General features: G+C 38.9%; 1 protein-coding gene across 1 annotated transcript in view; it reads right to left on the bottom strand.

Moving 5' to 3' along the window:
- The window catches only part of PARP8 (poly(ADP-ribose) polymerase family member 8), a 122,878-nt gene that overhangs the window by 48,015 nt on the left and 53,230 nt on the right, over positions 1-21,633 (bottom strand). Inside the window, exons 3-6 of the mRNA XM_064642376.1 lie at positions 11,596-11,633; positions 6,478-6,567; positions 5,098-5,171; positions 2,639-2,716 (exon numbers count right to left, since the gene is read on the bottom strand). Of these exons, the coding sequence (XP_064498446.1) occupies positions 2,639-2,716; positions 5,098-5,171; positions 6,478-6,567; positions 11,596-11,633 (280 nt within the window). The remainder of the gene's footprint in view (positions 1-2,638; positions 2,717-5,097; positions 5,172-6,477; positions 6,568-11,595; positions 11,634-21,633) is intronic.

Genomic DNA, 21,633 nt, shown 5'->3' with positions numbered 1-21,633 from the left:
CTGAAGAACAACAGGGAGGCAGAGAGAGAGCCAAAGGCAATAGTATGACTGTTTTCATCTCTGGTTCTCATTTGCAAATGTAGAATATAGAGATTCAAAGCAAGAATTAACAACGAGTTGCAGAGAAAGTGAATATAAAGGCTAAAAAATATGGTAACTTTGCTCTGACTGAAAGATCTGTGTCTAGAAAGTCTCAGTTTTTAATATAAAACCTTATTCAGATTATTTTGCCCCACATAATGACAAAACGTTTCTTTTTAAAAGAAGATTAAGTGATTTACAAATGTAAATCCTTTTCAAAATCAATAGGTCTTAGGCCATTGAACCACTTAGCTACTTTAAAGTATTTATCCATTAAATACTTAGGGAGGATTACAAGCAGGTGCCTAGGAAGTGAATACAAACATTTAATTTACAAGCAAAAGGTTGCTCTTTTCACTGCCCATCAAATGCCATTTCCCATCTTCCATGGTCCTTGTTTAATCATCAGCAGCTCTCATGTCTTTCAAGCTATAACCATTCAGAAATGCTAAGAATTAAGCCCTCCATCTTTCCCAGCTGTACTGCACACAATTACACTGGCATCTCTTCCCACTAGTTGCTAAAGTCACTATTTTTGTCCCCTTTCTCTGTGGACACAGCACACACTAGTCTCAAATGAAGGAGCTTGCCTTGCTTGTTCCCCACACATACAGTCAACTCTTCTGTCTTTCCAATACACCTGGTGCTCACTTAACATTTTACAAACACTTTGAAAAAGGATTGTTCCTTTTATCTTTTGAGGGACTTTGTTCATTACCTGATTTGCTATTTATTTTCTGAGCCCTCAGTATTTTCTTCAATTCTACAGGTCTTCTTTAGAATTTTGTCTGTTTGACTATGAAATTTTAAATTCAAAATTTCCTCTTTTTTTCTTGTTAAATACACTTTCTGTGATGCTTCCCCCCACCTCTTGTTCTCCATATTTTGTGCTTTGGATATTCTATATTCAAGACATTAACAATCATCTGATATTTTACTTTTATCGCAGACCTAATTTTTTTTTGCCAGTTACAATTCCTTCAGTTAAATGTATTACCTTAAAAAGAAGACAAGGCACTATAATGCAGTTTCGACTTTAATATAAAGCAACTAAATTCTAACTAGTCTTGCCTATTACACAGCTCTTTTACACCTTGCAAAATGATGTACTGCTTGCTCGCTGTGTTCATGTCTCATAGGCAGTGTTAATATTTATTCATTCATTTGGGCACTGGCAGGCATCCTTTACCAAATCTATTAGCTGTGGTTCAAGAAACAAGTACTCCCAGCTGTTTTCTGCCTTTTCCTTCACCTTGAGGTTACTGCCCTTTCTTCAGAGTTGAAAAATAAAGCCAGCACACACAACTCATCACTACAGGGCAAGATCAGAAGCTTTCTCCTCTCAGGCAGATTAAAATAAGACATTGCTCTTTGCACTGAATTATGTGTATGGTCCTCCCCAGCACTCGCCAGCATGGGGCTGTAGGAGTCAGCAGCTGAAGGGAGGCAATTCCTGCAGTTGTTTCTAAAGTGAACATGAGTCAATACCCCATGTTATTTCTGACACTGAAAATACATTTTTTCAGTTCCACTTTCAATATAACTTAGCAGCTTTTCAGGGGCATGCCTTTTTTTTTTTTTTTTTTAACTGTAAAGAACCTTGACATGTATTTTGTGTTCAAATCCCACCGCACTGGGGGTGGGTTGCTCTGCAAGAGCAAGGTGGTTGGCTCTGCAAGAGAAGAGGCTCAGCGATGTCCTGCTCATCAGCATCCCACGCTCTCTGCACCGACCCACCCTGCTGGCACTGCTGGCATGCTCCTGCAGCCTTGGCTCTGCATCCAGGGCACGGATGGCTTCAGACTCAAGGCTAAGGCAGCGACAACTTTCATAACCAGCTACAGTAATTTGTTAAAATGTTCATCGAAATAAACAGTTCTAATAACATTAAGTGAGGAATGATTCCTTGGGGAAACATTTAGGCTAAAAAGTAAGAAATCTGCATGAAGAGCCTAGCAGTGTGAAGCACATTGTGAAAGGAAAAGGTATGAAAAGATTTTATTTCCCAACACATAAGAGAATGTAATAATTAATTTTGCTGAGGGAACAAGAAGGAAAGACATAGAGCAGTACTTTCATCCAAAATATGCTGCATTTTTCAAGGTGAATGTTACCGTAGAGCTCAGAAGAAGAACTGCCTAGACCAAAACTGTTTTGTAATAACCATTTTTACCATTAAAATGCAGGGGTCTTGACTTTAAAAAATGGCAGTTCTCCAGAAGGAAACAGATTTGGATCCAGCTGGCCTTCCCAGCCAGATTTGTATCAATAATGGGATAAGCTATTTCCTGGAAGTAAGCAACTAGCTTCTATTTTCAAGCTTCTTGGAGAATATGTGCTTTTTCCATTCTAACAGCTTTGCAGATGTAAATGATGTAATCTTATTTTGAATTTGTGATAAAGTATAACATAATATTTTTGCTACAAAACACTACGTACATATACTCATGGCACTCTATCCATAACATAATGAAATATCATAAATTTTTAATGGAAAAACCAAAAGAACTTTCAAATACTACTTTTTTTGAAAATCGTGCAAAGTTTTCTGCATTACCTGCCCTCCATAATAAAATTCCTCAGAATCGTTATCTCCTTCAGAGTCTTCTTCAACTGTGCTGTTGTGCCGTGACTCCTTAATGAAAAAGGAAAGTTAACAATGATAAAAGTAATATGCTGATCTTGCATTTATAGCTCTAAATATAACTACAAGAATTACTTTTTTACAAGTAAGCTCATAGCATCCTTTCTTAAGAGATCTTTAATTATAATTTTTCCAGAGGGCTGATTTTAAGAATAGTGAAATATGAGAGAAAACAAGCACCTAATACAGGGTATATGAAAATACCTGAATATATGTTGGAGCAGTAATTCTTGTCTGGCTACAGAGACAATGTGACATTTTAAAGAACTGGATAATTCAGCAGACTATGCAGGGATACTTCACTCTGTGCTTTTGCTAAACAAAGCATAACTTACCCACCAAGACTGGTTCTGGACTTAGTTCTTTTGCTGTTTCAGCGACCTAGCAATTTTATTTTACTTTAGTCTTGTAAATGAACTCAAACACTTTAAGGAAATAATTTGATTCCAAACACAGAATATCTAACATTTCCTTCTGTGAAAAACTGACACACCATTGGCTAATTACTCTTCTTAACAGAAAGTCCACGCTGATGCCAGAAAAGGTCAAACTTAATTTTCTGACTAGCTGTGCTCTGAGACAGTGAAAAGTTAAGGATTAGAAAGTCATATGCTTACCTAAGTAAAACCTGCTCTAAATAAGCTGCCCTGTGAATAATTGCATCAAGTAAATAGAACTGATCATGGTACAGACTGCAACTCAGCATGAGATGAAATGTTATATTCTGTTTCCCAAGAATGGAACCTTTTCTTATAATTATGCAATTGCTTGAGATATTAATTCTTGTTTCCCACAATGCATACATTATTTTTATGGCCTATGCTGACTAGGAACCCCTAAAGACCACCTGTTAAAATTGCAATTCTTCACTTTAATCTGAACATGATGTACGAGCTGCTTCCTTTTTATTTATGTCCTGCACAGAACTGCTGTAATGGAACAGAAATCAGACGTATGAATCAAATAACAGACATTACCCCTAAATTCCATAGTCATGAATGTCAAAATATACCCATATCAACAATTTCTATGGTCAGACATTGTAATCCCATTTCCCTATCTCTGCCTTTAAAATTCTGCTCTATTCACTGTATGTATATATACAGCATAAAAATTGTATTTTGACCAATCTTGTTGCAATTTTGTACAACAAGGTATAAAAATAATTTCTGCTTCTACTTCACTGAAAAGAAATAAAATTGTTTTATTCTTCTTTGTTTTAGAACAACCTTAGCTCAAAGGGAAATCTGTTTTAGAACAGGACTCAACTGAACAAAAATTCCAAACTCTCACATTAGAACAGTGAAAAACTAATCATATCCTAACCAAACCTTCAACTGCATAGCCAACAGAAATTAGAGACTTTCTATAAAGGGTTTTTATTTTCAGTACTTTCACATTTAAATACCTTGTTCAATTAAAAACAAAACAAAAGCTCAAATCCTGTCCCACAGAAGCTAACTATATCTCAGGCTTTTAATCAAATGGGTGAATTCTTCCCATACTCGAATTTTTCCCATGTTCACAGAGCACTGAATACAATGATGAGCCAGTAGAAGCAAAGTATTTTCAATGCAGTTTTTTACATCAAATCAGGTTTCATTTACTAAAAAAACTAACAATGCATACAGCATCTAGACACGCTTATCCTCCCCTTCCAAGCTCAAATACAGATCATAGCCTTAAACGCAGTCGTCAAGAAACAGCATCCATCTTATCAAAGGAAATCTTAACTCAAGCACCTGAGTTCCTGACAATGCTTGAAGTAGGAGCCTATGTGGTACTTTCTTTGAGCCCATAACAATGTCAAGCCTTGCAGACTTCACATTAGTGCCACTGCTTTCTTAATGTCTCAATGAGACTGGTCAGGGAGTGATTAGCACCAGGTACAGCATAAATACAACCATGACTGGAAGACCTTAATACTCAAGACCCTACTTATGATGAGGAGAGTCAAGCAGAGGTCTGGAGCTTCCAGTGGGACTGCTGCAGGCTGCATGAAGAAGCAGTGAGCTAAATAATCGGGATGTGGTCTTATGTGCAAGAGCAGGCTAAAGGTAATGTGATCACAATCTACTTCTCCAGGAGAGCTGTATTTTTAGGGGAGATAGGGTCTACACCACTGTCAAACAAAAAAATGAGATAAAAGTCAAAACCACATTTCCTAGGACAGGAGGAGAATTTCTATCACAATTAAGTGAATCGCTGGTTCATCCACACATGAAACATGCTCAGGTTTTAAAATGTGTAAACATGCACAGATTGCATAAGCACACTTTGATAGGAAGTCTGTGGTAACCATTCATATTTTATTATTTACTGCTGTTTCTTAAAATAATTTCTGTAAAAATATGCATACAAGAAATACATACCTCTCCATTCTCCCTCTGTAACTTTGATTTTATGGATAAGCAATAGTTGACATCACTGTTTTTTCTTATTAATTCTTTAAAAAAAAAGAAAATAGGGAATATATGTGAAAAAATGTGAAATAATTTTGCATAAGCAGACTTGGAATTCTTAGTTGCAGCAGGAGAGCAAATAAGGAACAAAAAGTTACAGATATGAAATGCATCAAAGAGTTTACAATGCAACAGTCTAAAATTAGGAAGCCCCTACCTCCCATGTTTTTAAATGTGAATTGAAACTCCCAGGAGATCTGTTTTAGCCAATTTGTGATTTACAATTTAGCATCATTTATTAATTTTGTATAATTTATAAAAGAATGAAAAATCAAAACCCCTCATGAAACTTAAATCAGATCATCTTCCATATAAAACATGGGGTTTCACTCTATTTTAAATGATGGGTTTCATTTCTTTTCAAATTAAAGAAGTATTTGCAAGTAAAATTAATTTCAAATTTCTGACTATAATACCAAGATTTTGTTTGTGTGCCACTGTACCCACTTCAATAAAATTACTCTTGATTTACATCTGTAAAATGAGATCAGAGACAGGTGATCAGAGATCATACTGGTCTTCCAGTGGAAGTCAAAGTAATTCTGTGTTATGCAAAAAAAAGCCCTACAGACTCACAATAGTAATAATAAAAAAGTTACAAAGTCAAGTGTCCCTATCTGAAGAACTGCCAGAATTAAGACTGTCTGTGCAGTTTCTTCAGTAACCTGAAACAATCTGAGAACTTATCTGCTAAAATATAAAATGTCTCTGTGGAATATGCACAAACCTTTATTATATACAGTATAAATGCCTGTATGCCTGACAAGCATACCTTTCTGTGTATCAAATAGTTTTTAAAAATAAGGAAATAATTTAAAATGAGAGGTTTCCAAAATCATTCGGAAAAAATATATCGTTTTGCTATAGTCTAATTTAGTGAAACAGCTGAAGCATTTTGTTTGAAACTTCCTGAAATAATTCACCAGAGGCAATGGTAGTTACAGACTATTTCATCTACAATGGTGAAGATTTAGTGAAGTTTTAAGCATGTGAACACAAAACCTTTTAATTGAGAAGTATTAAGCACCTCCAACTATTCAAGAGGAATTTCTCTAGCACAGGCTGCAAGACATTAAAAGAATAAAATACATTTGCTTACACAAATGTGGTGATCCTTAAAGGAGGTATTTTAATTTCTTCTATTCCGAAAGTAGGACAGTTTACTATGGCAAGACTGTGAGAAAATAGCAGACTGTACAGCTGTACACATTAACACATCTCCCTTTAAGTGTGGACTTGTCTTTCCTCACAAAGTATGAACTTGATAAAACTATCCAGACATAAGATTACCTGTAGCAATTTGATGGAAAATTACTGGAATTGGTTCTGTTGTGACTAACACATCTTCATCGTTATCAGAACTGGAAACATAAGTGTTATCTATGAAAGAAAAACATTTCGCATGGTGAAGTCCCATTGTGCTCTGCCAACCCTTTCCCATGTTTCTTGTCCCACCCTTGTACCACAAGGAACCACTTTGAAGATGGTTAGGGGAGCTAAGCACTATCTTACTGGTGCGTTTGGCTTTTTTCTTTTAAGATTGTTAACGAAAAGAAAAGATGGAAGATTCAGACCCAACCTTTATAAAGCAAACCCCTGGAGTTCAATGTCATGGCTTTTATGACTCACACCTAGCGGTGCTCTGAACCAAACCACAAGGCTTACTGTGGCCAACCTTTTCCAAAATTAATACTTGTTCTCTGTTTTTTTGCTATGCCTGATACTAAAACTCAAGCTAGATCTGCTGTGCAGAGCGAAGGCTGCACTGAGAGCTGGGTATTAACAGCCAATTATGCAAAATACCCATGCCTCATTTTGTCTAGTCACACAAAAGTTGTTTGAAGTGTCTTCTAATCAGTGGATAACCTTTCCTGTGCCTGATTCGGGAAAAAAAAGTCATCCCACTTAACAAAAACATTAGGTATGGATATGAATATGATAAGTCTATTCCAAATTTTCTTTGAAAACATAAGGATTAGGCTGAGGGTTGTGTTCTGTTTGTTTTTTTTTGTTTGGTTGTTTTTTTTGCTTTCCAACCAAACGTTTGCCAACAACAAACAAGAAGCAGCAAGATTTTGTGTACTATCTGCACAAGCTAATTTTGCATGTATTGCTGAACCGCCTATGACAGTAATGGTATTTTGTTTTCTAATGATCTGGGCTGAATTGAAACTTGTGCTCTAGAGCAGAAAGGCTGACAATTAAGACAATACAGATAAAGAGACAAATAAAAGAACTGAAAGAAGGACTTATCTATTACAATTCTGAACAACCCAGTTCCACATCAGCAAAGTTCATGAACTCACAAGTAATTTCAAACATACTGCTGCAACCTCAAAGCCTTTGACCCAGGTGCTTCCAGTAAAATGTTAAAGACATTAAAATTAATTGAGAGGAAAATTCAGTAATACCATCCTTTGTATCACAGCAGTTCTTAGTCACCTTTATCAAGAGGGAGCCTGGGCTGCCAGCCATTCCTTGCATGGTGTGCCACACTGCCTGGGCAGAACAGCAGCCACACTGCCACAAACAAATAGGTCCTGGGGTTTTCCTGGCCACCTGGGAAACAGTCTTTCTACCACGTTCACATGCATCTGCCGAGTTTGACACTGTCCTGCACCTTTGCCTGCTTCCACTCCTATGCTGTCCCATGAGAGCACTGTGAGTGATCTGTGGTTGGCTCAACACACACAGACTGTGTGCAGGCAGTGCTGCAGGAGGCCAACATCAATTCCTAGGCGCTCCAGTGGGCACAGCAACCTCCTCCATCAGCTGAGTTGGTGTCTGCTCAGCTGCACGCTGGGCACAGGGACATGTTTTAGAGCCACGGCATCATGCAAATTAAGTGGGGTCCCTTCTGCCAGCATTCACTCCTTCTCCTACTTTTGTCTGCTGGCAGGAGAGGTATTGAGCTATGCCTCCAGAACAGCTGCATCTTACACTCTCCAAAAAGACCTGTCTTGCCTCTATTTGCATAGTCCACCTTGTTGGCATCATTTCAGTGTCAGCCTCACCATGCTGGATAGTTTTTGGGCATAAACAACAGAGGCCCATCCCTTTCCAGGCTGGAGAGTGCAAGTTACTGCTATAGAGTCTAATAAGCTGGGATAAGTGAGGACACCATTTGGCTCTAGATATATCTAACACCATATATAAGGATGGGAGAAAGGAAATCCTTGTGCTACAGCTTATTGCTGTACAAAAAAACTAGGAAAAGCAGTATGTTCTGTAACGAATACACATACATATATGGAAAAAAAGACTGCTTAGTAATAGGTTTTATAGATTTTTATTATGTTTTTATGTCCATTGTCATTCTTTCTCGGCAGCTGGATAATGATTTTCACAGCCAAGTTGGCGGGTTTTTTTTCCTTTTCTATTTGGCAGTTATTAGGGGTTTTTTTTATCTTCCATCAATCTGATGAAACTTGAAATTAAGATATTGGCTTTGGTTTGTTTTCTTCAACCTCCAGTTCCTAACACACTACACTCAGGAACACCTCTCCTCTTAAGAGGAGGATCTAGTACCTGGACCTAGTGGAGGGATGCAGCAAACTACTTGCTGCCAAACTGGTTCTCTCCATCTCTGCTGCAGTCTAATGAGGTCTAAGAAAAGAATGTTTCTGCTAACAGGTATGTAACCCACAAATCAGTGGGATAAAAGACTACAGCAGTTCTACAAGTTTATGTCAGCCAACACAAATAATTCTGAACATATATTCATTAGCAAAATGCTTGCTGCTGTAAAAGCTCTCACAGGAGTCATGATATTCTCATATTAATAAGACTTCAGTCTACTCATTGATGTTATATTCTATAAGTGCTACTTAGGAGTATTATTTTCAACAGTTGTGCCAATGTTATAAGAAAATTGTTACAGAGGTATTTTGTTGGAATTGTTATTACCTGCCACTAAACTTTTCAGTTCTATTTTCACAATTTCAGCAATGGATATGTAACTTTCAGACATTACTGTCTCAGCACTATTCCTGTTAAGTTTGCAGTGTGCTTTTGTAAGTACATTTTTAGCTTTCATTCACAATTATGAAACTTTCAAACACTTTCCACTATTTAAAGTTGTCATGTCACATTACAGTTTCCATAGGTACAATTTAATGCTCAGCTGTTTGTATTTGATGCTTTAAGAAGTAATTCAGCAACAGCTACACACAGTTATCAGTACCAAGGTGGTGATGCTGCATACACAACAGCAATGAAGACAGTGCATATGCATATTACTCATATTACTCAAAGCTCTTCTTACTTCTGGTGGTATCACTTTAGCTGAATCAACATCATTTGTACAGTGACTTCATGACTTTTATTTTCATATATGTATTGCATGCATTAGCAATTTATCTGATGATCGACTATGACAGCCTTGTCCTGGATTTACAAATTCAATCCACTCTGTATTACACACTCTTAAACTACACAGGATACAAGTCTGGTATAGCTATGCGATAACGGACTTAAACCTTGGACCATAAATTTTTATTGATGAGCACCTGCTGCTCTGAACTCTATCAACTAGCAGCAGCACTTGAAGAACACCTTCCAGCTGAGGAGGACAACAGGACACAGCTTCCCAGACTTGACACCATCGCACCCTGACATGTCCCTGAAACATCCCTTAAAACACATGCCAGAGAAGAGAGCCATGGTCAGCAGTAATGTTAAGCTAGAAATTTAGGACAAAGACAGGAGACAAAGAATCTGGTTCACCAAGTCAAAATAAGTATTTTATGATCAAAGTCGTAAAATGGCAAAAAGTTATTAGCATCCTAACGAACCTCTTCATCATGAAGCACACATACATCCTGCAAAACCTTGAGATGTGAATGAAATCAGGCCTCCCAAAGCCTTGAAGGGTTGGGTTTTAATTTGTAGACATGCAGGTTTACTCTGTGCTCCAAGCTAGCTATAGTGTGAAACGTTCAAATGCTATCTGCCTTTAAAATATAATGGGTGATGGCAGAGAATATTCATCAGGTTTTAAGGTCAACAAAGTCACTTAGGCTTGTAGACCATTGGGACATGCTGCAAATAACACTCAAAAGGGAAATTTGAGGTCTGTCAGACAGAAGTGTTTGCCAGGAAATGAGATCTCATATGCTGTGGGAGTAACTGCTGCTGGTTCAGTGCTCCAGCTTGCCATTTAGTTAGGGGTTCCCAGAGGTAAAATTTTGTGATGTTTAGTAGAAGAAACTGTTAATAACACATGGTGAAGATTTTTTCCAACCATTTTTCTCTCCATTCATTGTCAGCCCAATGGAGTAATCAGTAAATCAATTTATGACTGTGCATTTTTTGAATCTCACTTTCTCCCCTTTCTACATATTGAATAGACTAATATTAGTATCATTTTTCTTTCTATTTTTTATTGGTTAAAAAATATATCTAATAAAGGTGGTTAGCATTCTTTCCCATAATTCATTGTTTTTAGCACCACTGTTGATTTTTTTATACATATGCTTCAAACACTGGTGTTTTGATCAGACATAGTCTGCTGCTCATCAGTGAAGAAGATCAAAGTCATACTTCTTTAGAGCTTCTAAAAGAAACAAGAAATATTTCTTTGAGAAAAAGTACAAAGATGTTATGGACAAAGATCAAAAAAAGTACAGAGGGTTTAATATCATTCATGGTACTTGCACTATTCAACAATCACAGGTGCATAGTGTGGTGCAACCTGACAGTACTACCATGTACTATTAATTGCACAGCACATGTCATCCCTGATTCCCTCTTCTGTTTCTGCCAGCCTGTGCTGCCTGAAGTACCTGTGCAGTCTCTTTGTGAAGGAAATTGGGGAAATAAGCTTCCTGAAAACTAGCTTTTGCTACTACCTGGTTGTCTTTCCTAAGAATAATTCCCCTTGTTGAGACTGGCCGCATGGTCACACAAATGCTTTTGCCAACCCAGCTTTGCAAATTAACATTACTGAAGGTCCTTGCATGGATTCTTGGCTCCAACTAACCCTGAGAGGCATCAGTGCACAGTTCACAGGCTTATCTTGGAGAACATGAGTAGTCTCATCAAGGTCTAATGCAGAAGTTCTTTGCTGGCCCTGTGCCAGGCTGCTCAGATTCTTGAAGATCAAGTTTTATCTACCATGCCAAAGAGAGGCAGGGCACTTTCTCACTCCTATCACTGCTGGCTCCAGACACGGAAAGCATTACAAGCCTCAGTCTCTCTAAAGTTGTGAACCTGTGTTCTCACCCTGACCCATCTGATAAATGATGCCTGAAAAGGAGAAACGACTGTGACAATATTATAACTAATGGAAAATTATTAACATAAGATGCAGCTGGAAGACATTAACACCCTTTCAGATATTTCCATCTGAATATAGCAAATTGTGGTAACACATATACATGTCTCATGTACAAGAATGTTGCACTGTACCTGGGTAATCCTCAGAGACATGCACTGAATAGGATACACTGTAAAAAGAAAAGAAAAAGAAACGACAACAAAATTAGAAACAACAACATTAACTGCTGGCATAACATTTTTTCCTGCTCCTGTATTATTTTATGCCTATTTATAGGTTCTTGACAGTTTCCAGAACAGAAGGTAAGAGCTATTTTCATGGCTTCCGAAGTGCTCAGCTGAAAATAAAGAGCATCATTGTGAAAGCTTACTTCACTAAATTGGCACACCCTGATTTCAACCTTCTTAAAAGGAGTATCAAAGCGGCACTAAATTCCCTTTACAGTAACATTTCACAATATCTGTATGTATGATTAAAAAAAAAGGTCACTGACTCTTTGAAGACCAAAACTAGTAAAGCCCAGTTTCCCCTGCACCTGGCTTTTGGGTTTGACTCAAGACTCAGCAGGAGGCCTTTCTGATTGTCTGAGGCACTTTTGTACATTCCTGTGAGTCTCAGCAAAGGCTCTGGATAGCTTGGTCTCCATTCTCTTATCAAAATTCCACATTTTATGTCATATCTGTACCTTTGGGTCAACCTGCGTTCAAATCAAATTTGAAAGAACCACAGTCACACTAAAGGGTAGCTTCACTACGTGGATTACCCGAATCAACCTCATCAGAAAAGAGTCACTCAAACACACCATCCTGATCCTCCAGCTCAGTCCACGTCTGTTTTCCCTACCACCCAGGGAGACCTTCACTAAACTCGCTTCTGAGAGTAGGACAAATAGGCTGCTCAGTTATCTAACTACCCATCAAGTCTTTCTGGTTTTAAGTGTGCATCTTCATTTTTGCATTAAACACATTCAACTCTGTACCACATTGAAAGCTTTCTGTTGCATAATTCATGCTATTTCCAATTCTAAATCCTATAAATTGTGTCAACTTACTCATATAAATAATACATAGTACAGGTTCATGTCTGTAGTGAGTTAAGCAGACAAAGGCAGGATGGCACAGTCCTCTTACTAAATTTTGGTGTCTCTTGTACTTGATGAAAAAGTGCTGAAAATTGGTTCAGGGGATCTTTCTAAGGGACACGAATACAGCTTCCATGTAGACAAGAAACTGAAGCCAGGTATGATTTTTAACTTTTCTCTCTCATAGGCTTGTGTTAAACAAGCTCCACTTTCACAATCCAGTGACTGTAAGAGGCAATCAATATGAAAAAGTAGGTCCCTCCCACTTGCTTCCTTAAGTCAATCTATTAACACACAGCTCTGTCACTTGTTTTTGCATGTCATCTATTCTAGATTATTTTATGTATTGTTTGATTAAGAGGCAAAGATGCCTGTTTCTTCAACATCTGCAAATGTTCACATAAATTGAAGCAGAAGGAGTGTTTATTACAGCTGAGCACAGACTTCGTCACACAACTCTTGACAGTCTCTGTCAAGCCAGCTAAAATCTCATCATTGTACACATTCAACATTTTATTATTTTTTTTCTTTTAATTATTATTTTAGACATTTGGAATAGGCAGCATCTGTATCCCCTCATCTTGGAGTATTTTCCCTAAGGACTGGATTATTTAAATCTAATTATTCTGTCATGGTGTAAAATATCACTATTTTAAATGGGGAAATATTCCAAAATAAGGAAATGTTTGATCTCACTGTGGTCACATAAGGAGAATTTTGCTCTGTGGTGTAGAAAAACAACCAAAAAAAACCCCACCCCAGGCTGTCAACTGAGGGCCTGTTCTCATCAAAACCCATGTTCTAGATGTTGCTTTTGTTATCATGACTTCTTCCTTCCACTACCGAGGCAGCAAGTTCTGTGGTAATGCTAAATGGAAACTAGTAACCAAAAAATATACTGTACGTCTTGTGAGATGGAATAAATAAAAAGGTTCGTGAAAACGCAAGTCAGAAATAGTCTCAAACCAGACCCTGTGGGTACTATTCAAATCCAAGGTCTGATCCAGTACCCAGTAAATCCAGCAGTAGGAAGAATAAATGGCTTGAGCACCAAAGAGAGGTGGTGGTGCTTTGCTTGGGCTTGTCATCTTGTGTTAGTTATGTGTGGACTATGGAAGCAAAAAGCAGAAATAAAACTAATGAACAAAACAAAACTTGGATTTGTGTCTCAGCTCACCTCTGTGATTGTCACATATGATCATACTTGGGCACATTTTTCTGCATTCAGGATAAACTGCTTCCTACTGACTGTGCACATGATTTGCCAGAGAACAAGATATTACAAGGCTATTAAAGGTCTCTTAAGGGACTCCTGTCTTGTAGCCACCCAGGCATTCTCTCACTGACTTCAATGAGATTTAGAGCCCAGACAGAAGCACAGGACTGTGATGGCTTACAGCACCTTAACGTGCACAGACTTCAGTAAAGATGCAGAAGTTCAACACCTCTCAGTGTTAAATCCTCTCAAATCCAGAGAAAGCCTTTACTGAAGCAGTTTTCTCATTTAAGTACTCAGAAATGCAACTGGAATTAATTTAGGCCTGGCCCTCACATAGAAGTACAACATGATTGTTCCAGTGAGAGATGTGGTTTTTCCCCTCTGGCAATGCAGTTCCTCTGTACAACCTTATTGCAGTTATTAAATACAGCTTATAGCACTATAATCTATTTCTATTCCCATAAACACATTCTAACCATCACCATTGCTCGTTCAGTTATATTGCTTTAGCTACACGAACACAGCTAAACTTTTGAGTGTAAACAAAGCCTTAATGACGGTGCTATTCCTGTTTTATCAACCCAGACCCACTGCAGAAGACATCCTGCAGTACATATGTTGCTCAACCCGCAAGCTCAGAACAAGCTTCATACCAGAAATGGCCTAGTAAAATTTTTCTTATTTAACAAACAGTAAAGCACCATGTGAGAAATTAGTGGGAACTGTCAAGTTTCACTGCTTATGTGTTTTTAATGTAAATTTCTTATTGCTTGAAATAATGTTAACATCCACAGCCTTGGCTTAGAAACACTTCTAATCACAGGGGTCTCACTGTAAGCATTTTCCAATGTGTTTTAACCATATCTGTTCCTTCTTCAGAAAGATTATTCTCCAATGGTTCATCTCCACTGGAGAAATAATTCACCAGCTAGATAGGGATGCACCATGTAATTGCTATTTTTCACATTAATCTGTCACAAATGAATATGAAAAAAGTAGATTTGCCTGCATTTGACATTACTATAATTTATGAAAGCTAGTTAAGAAGTGGAGAGTCCAAAGTGATTATACTACCAGACAAAATGTTACTCCCAAATTGCATCTCTAGGGCAAAGAAAAATATCTGTGAAAACTGAAAAAGACAGCAAAGCAAAAGATACTTTGATAAAGCACATTCATAAAAAGGAAAAGAACCAGCTTCACCTCCTTACATCAATTTGGAAGACTGCTTCCTGAGCTTTGAACTGCAGTTTTACCTATCATGATACGACCTAGGATCAAACATGCATCTAAAGCCACAACAGTAATGCTGTAGCTTGTGGATGTAGCTTCCCATCAACTCTATGTTATCTCAGCTCTATACCACTGATGCCTCAGAGCTTTTTTTGGATTTTTTAACTTTTATGGATTTTAGATATAGTTTCTCTCTAGGAAAGAAATCCTTTTAGCTGAATTTCCAGCTGTTTTGCACAGCAGGAACAGCGTGAAGCATCTGGCACAAATCTAAGATTTATGTCTATGTAATAGTTATGACAATTCAACCAGCTCTGTTGCGCGGCAACAACTGACTTACTGCCTTATCAAGTGTGGAAACTGTGATCTAGTTTCTATTCCAGTATTAGTTGTCTCTAGTAGAGCTAGAGCTCCACGTCCTAATGCAAGCTTGCAAACTTGCTGAAGAAAGGAAATAAGATTTTTTGTCATGTGGAGTCTTACATTAGTCTAACACCAATCCGTAACAGGATACCAGAAAAGAGTAAATAGGATTTCCTTAATCTTAATGCATCTGGAGCTACAGAATTCAGAAGATGTTATTTTTTGTTTACAATATTCCAAAATCTCAGATCTAACCCATTCAAGACGGTGAGATGAAAAAAATATTACTGAAACTTTCATACAAAAAATAAAATTATATTGGTTACGACTTTGGACTAAAGGGCCTTTTTAATGACCTACATAATACTTCTGAAAGTACAATACAACACAGAAACTATCTTTTCATTCTCTTCTAGTGAAGCAGTGAAAAGGAATAAAGTCCAGTTGAGGAGATGCAACTGAAATTGCATTCTTTTACAAGTTTCTAGCTATCAGCTCCTAAAATTCATACTCATCTTCAGTATCTACACATAACATGCCACAGTAGATTAACATTTCACGAATGTCCACTAATTATACAGAAAATGTTTCCATTCCCATCTTCAAGCCTTTGTTTTCTTATCTTTGGAAATGCTCTCAAATTCTTCAGTGGATTCCTATTATTGCCACAGCCTTTAGCCTCCTCTTCTACTTCAATAAGATCACCATTTGATCCTGAAACCAGACCATTCATATTGCTTTACTCCTGACCAGCCTTCTTCTTCAAACAAAATTGTTTCCAAAAAAGCATTCCACCATGAACACAAGCCACTATCTTTCCTACTAACTATTCTGAGATCCAGTTTGAAATTTAATAGCTTGACAATAAATCCCATCACAAATACAGGGTGGAAATTATGATCTTCAGAACGCATATTGTGAGATTCCACCCAAACAAAACTTTCAAACTGCATTTCTGAAATAGCTGACCTTTGAACAAGGGCCTTTAGAATTTATAGGAAATGAAGGCATTTAGGCATTGGCCAGATGAAAAACTAGGTGCACTATCTACACAAAAAAATTGGATTACTTAACAAAAACAAACAAACAAAAAACACTTGTTTTTTTTAATTGACTTTATGTGAATTAGATGATGTAAATTAGAGAATTACAATTCAAAACTAACATTTAAACACACTTCAAAAGGCTTCACTGTCAAGTCTTTCTTCCATTTTGTATATAGATTGCATGCATGCAAATAACAGCAGAAGAGACTCAGCAGTCATTAGCAGTAATTTTCTATAGCAAAAAGATATCTTCTGTTTAACAGACACCACCAAAAGACTAGTCTTATATAAAGTCACAGCCTGGAGACAACCATTTCATTCTATGTTGAAAACAGAACAAACAAAATAACAGCAATTGAAAAATAAGCAAAAATTACTCCTGTGTTACTTATAGGCAGGACAAAGAAACTTAAATCAAACTCTCCATTTGGTGTTCAACTGCCACAACTCCGAGTGAATGATAAATGTTAGGGGTTTTGACACTGTATGAAGAAATGAAATAACTACTTCATCACTTAAGTTTATACGACTGCTGTGCCATGAAACACTTCATTACATTTCAATGCAGCTCTTAAAAAAACAATACAATTACATTACAGAAAAAATAATCTTGCTTTTCCACTCCAGAGCTTTTGAAGGATTCCATCCCACCCAGCACATATCAGATGAGGAAATGCTCCACCAAAGCTCATATTCAGAAACATAGACAGAACTAAGGCAGTATTCTGAATTTTCCTATCTTATAGATTTTGTTCTGACCCCAGATCACACGTCTGTTATTTCTGGAAACAAGTACTTCATCCTTTCCTAAAAATTTCAATATGTATTCCAAAGGGTGCAAATTTTGGTGAGCACTATTTTCTTTTTTTATTTTAAATATCTGCAGCTTGCTACTCTACTGGATTGCGAACCATATCATAGCTTACTATTTTCTGGATTCTTGATTAAAACAATCCAATGGATTTCTAAACAGCTTTTCAAGTACCCTTTCAAATGCTTTGAATGTGCATGTCTGCATCTCAGGAATTTCTTTTTAGATATACAGGCTGTTTCAAATGTCCGTCTGAAACACCTTAGCTCAATGAGTTTCTGTAATCCTTGTTATCTGACAACTGATGGCCCAGCATCAGTCACAGCTATTTTTTGCTTCTAGAGCCAGATATTTGCAAAGAATTGAAATATATGCACATGCCCCTTTGACTATACATCAAAAGTCTTCATTATGCACCAGGAATTACACAAAAAAGAGTAACAAGTGACTCTGAGTAATCTTTTCCTCTGGAGGTTGGAGAATGTGCGTGTGTGATGACATACGAAAAGTCCCAGGCACATTCACCGATGACAGATTAGAACTATTCCAAAGAGAGATGAGCAGTGTCAGTGCGTCAAAAATGGCACTGCTTTCGTTTCTTGACATAACCTAGGGGTACAGAAGCACTGAATCAAAATTACTATAGTTTGCATTTGTCACTAAGAATAATTGAACTACTGGTCCTCTCATGCAACCAATGTGCATCTGAATCAAATGGAGAATGTTACTGTTATCGGCACTTCAGCTGAAGGCCTGGTGTCCACCGAGACTCCGCCCAACCCCCACAGAGGGAGAAGGAGGGAAGGGCGGAAAGAAAAAAACTTGCAAAACCGAGGCTGCTAAGAAAGGCAGTTTTATATTTACACAGAGAAAAAAACCCAAACTATAAGCACTATACACACAGGGAAAACTAACAATAAAGACTACTTCCCCACAAAAGGTGTTTTCCTCCTCCGAAAACAGCCGTCTATCCTGTTCAACCATCACAGAAGAGAAGAAGGAAGTTGTTTCCTTCTTGTCTATATCTGAGTTGATGTAACATGGTATGGAATAGCTTATTGGTAAAATATACATCAAGTGACCTATCCTAGTTTCATTTCCCTCCCAAGGAGGGTTACAAACCCACTACAATCTCCACCCCTTATTCCATACCATTTTACATCACACTCATATCCCATATTCGCCTATATCCTGCACTTATACAGGTCTTGTCTTCTACAGTTGTCTTATTGCTGAGAACCAGCATCAGCTTAGTTCGATTCTTTCTCATCTGGCGACTTATTTCCTGCAACATACAACTCAGAATATGAACTAGTTTTTTTCCCAAGGTTAAAACTCCTCGAGGCATACACTGGGTTTCTCCATCCTCTCTCATTATCCACCAAGTGCAAAGACAATCCCATGAATGAGTTTGCCTTTGCTCGAGGGAAGGTTAACCCAAACTGCTTTACCTAACATATCTCTCAAGTGAATTACTGGGACTTTGTCTCCATCCACAGTGTGAAGGCACTCTGATTGGGCAGGGCCGGCTCGACTGATGGAGCCTCTAGTGTTGACCAGTTATGTAGCCTTTGCCAGGTGCTGATGGCAATTCTTGAAAGTCCCCTCACCCAATGCCTTCAGAGTAGTTTTCAACAGTCCATTACACCACTCAACTTTTCCAGTGGCTGGTGTATGATATGGGATGTGATATACTCACTCAAGGCCATGTTCCCTTGCTCAAGTAGTAACTAAACTGTTTTTGAAACGAGTCCCATTGTCTGACTCAATTCGCTCTGGGGTGGTATGTTGGATATCACTTGCTTTTCAAGACCCAGAATGGTATTTTGGGCAGTTGCGTGAGGCACTGGATAAGTCTCTAGCCATCCAGTGGTTGCTTCCACCATGGTGAGCACATAGTGCTTACCTTGGTGAGTCTGTGGCAGTGTGACATAGTCAGTCTGCCAAGCCCCCCATATCTCTACTTGTCCCAACGTCCACCATACCACAGGGGTTTCACTCTCTTTGCTTGTTTAATGGCAGTGCATGTCTCACAATCATGGATAACCTGGGAGATAGTGTCCATGGTTAGATCCACCCCTCGGTCTTGCATCCATCTATATGTGGCATCTCTGCCTTGACGGCCTGAAGCATCATGGGCCCACTGAGCTAGGAACAACTCTCCCTTGTGCTGCCAGTCCAGATCTACCTGTGACACCTTGACTTGTGGAGCTTAGTCTGCTTGTTTGTTGTTGTGATGTTCCTGAGTAGCTTGATTTTTGGGTGCATGGGCATCTATATAGTGGACTCTCACAGCCAGCTTCTCAACTCGAGCGGCAATGTCTTGATCAGCAGCCCAGATGGGTCTTCTTCCATCAATCCAGCCACTCCCACAGAGCACTGGCTATCATCCATGAGTCAGTAAAGACGTAAAGCCTTGGCCATCCTTCTTTTTCAGCAGTGTCCAGGGCCAATTGAACAGCTTTGAGTTCCATGAGTTGACTCGATTCACCTTCTCCTTCAGTAGCTTCTGCCACTTGTCGGGTGGGACTTCAGACAGCTGCTTTCCACTTCCAGTTCTTCCCTACAATACAGTAAGAACCATCAGTAAAGAGGGCATAATGTGTTTCTCCTTTGGGTAATTGATTGTATGGTGGAGCTTCCTCAGCCCGATCCACTTTTTCTTCTTCTTCCTCATCTGCCAGACTGAAGTTTCCACTTTCAGGCCAATTTATTATGATCTCTAGAATTCCAGGGTGATTCGGGTTTCCGATTTGGGCATGCTGCGTAATCAAAGCAACCCACTTACTCCATGTAACATCAGTGGCATGATGTGTAGAAGGCACTTTTCCCTTGAACATTCAGCTCAGCATCGGTAGTCGGGGTGCCAGGAGAAGCTGTGTTTCTGTGCCAATCACCTCTGAAGCTGCTTGTATTCCTTCATAAGGCACTAGGATTTCCTTCTCCATGGGAGTGTAGTTGGCTTCAGATCCTCTGTAGCTTTGGCTCCATAAACCAAGTGATCGGCCTTGGGTCTCACCAGGCACCTTTTGCCAGAGGCTCCAGGAGGGACCATTATCCCTGGCTGCAGAATAAAGTACATTTTTCACGTTTGGTTCTGTCCTGACTGGTCCAAGGGCCATGGCGTGTGCAATCTCCTGCTTAATCTGTTTAAAGGCTTGCTGTTGTTCAGGAGCCCATTGGAAATCATTCTTCTTATGGGTCACTGAGTAAAGAGGGCTCACAATTTGGCTGTACTCAGGAATATGCATTCTCCAAACACCTATGGCCCTTAGGAAAGCTTGTGTTTCCTTCTTGTTAGTCAGTGGAGCCTATGATCTTACTGATGATTTCTGCTGGAATCTGACAACGTCCATCTTGCCATTTCACCTCTAGGAATTGAATCTCTTTGGCAGGTCCCCTGACCTTACTGTTTTTGATGGCAAAACCGGCTTTGAGAAGAATTTGGATGATTTCCTTTCCTTTTTCAAAAACTTCCTCTGCTATGTCACCCCATACAATAAGATCATCAATATATTGTATGTGTTCTGGAGCCTTACCCTTCTCTAGTGTAGGCTGAATCAGTCCAGGGCAGATGGTGGGACTGTGTTTCCACCCCTGGGGCAGTCAGTTCCAGGTGTACTGCGTGCCCCTCCATGTAAAAGCAAACTGTGACCGGCACTCTGCTGCTGAGGGGATGGAGAAGAATGCATTTGCAATATCGACAGTGGCATACCACTTTGCTGCCTTGGACTCCAGCTCGTACTGGAGCTCCAACATGTCTGGCACAGAGGCACTCAACAGCAGGATAACTTCACTCAAGCCACGATAGTCCACAGTCAGTCTCCATACTCCATCAGATTTATGTACAGGCCAGACGGGGCTGTTGAAGGGTGAGTGGGTCTTGCTGACCACCCCTTGGCTCTCCAGCTCTTGGATCAGCTTATGGATGGGAATCACAGAATCTCAGTTTGTTCGGTATTGTTGTCTATGTACTGTTGTAGTGGCTGTGGGTACTTGTTGATCCTTGACTTGCAACAATCCCACAATGGAAGGATCTTCTGAGAGGCCAGGCAGGGTAGATAATTGTTTAAATTTCTCTGCAGCCACTGTGGCTACACTAAAAGCCCATCAATACCCCTTTGGGTCTTTGAAGTATCCTCTCCTGAGATAATCAACGCCAATTTATCCCCCATTAAACTTACTTCAGCCCCTAGCACTGATAATTCTTGACTTCCTTCAGTTACTCCAGAAATCCCAGTGGGCTCTGTGCTTTTATGCCTCGATAGCATCAAAGTGCACTGTGCACCAGTGTCTTCTAAAGCTCTGTATCTCTGCGGATCCAATGTGCCTGGCCATCGAATCCACACAGTCCAGTAAACCCTATCGTCCCTTTCCTTCTCCTGGCTGAAGGCAGGGCCCCTCTATTTTTCCTGG

The sequence above is a fragment of the Pseudopipra pipra genome, chromosome Z, assembly GCF_036250125.1.
Source record: "Pseudopipra pipra isolate bDixPip1 chromosome Z, bDixPip1.hap1, whole genome shotgun sequence".
In the NCBI taxonomy this organism is placed as follows: domain Eukaryota; kingdom Metazoa; phylum Chordata; class Aves; order Passeriformes; family Pipridae; genus Pseudopipra; species Pseudopipra pipra.
Note: the sequence above shows the minus strand (reverse complement) of the source record. Positions and strands in the feature narration are given on the sequence as shown.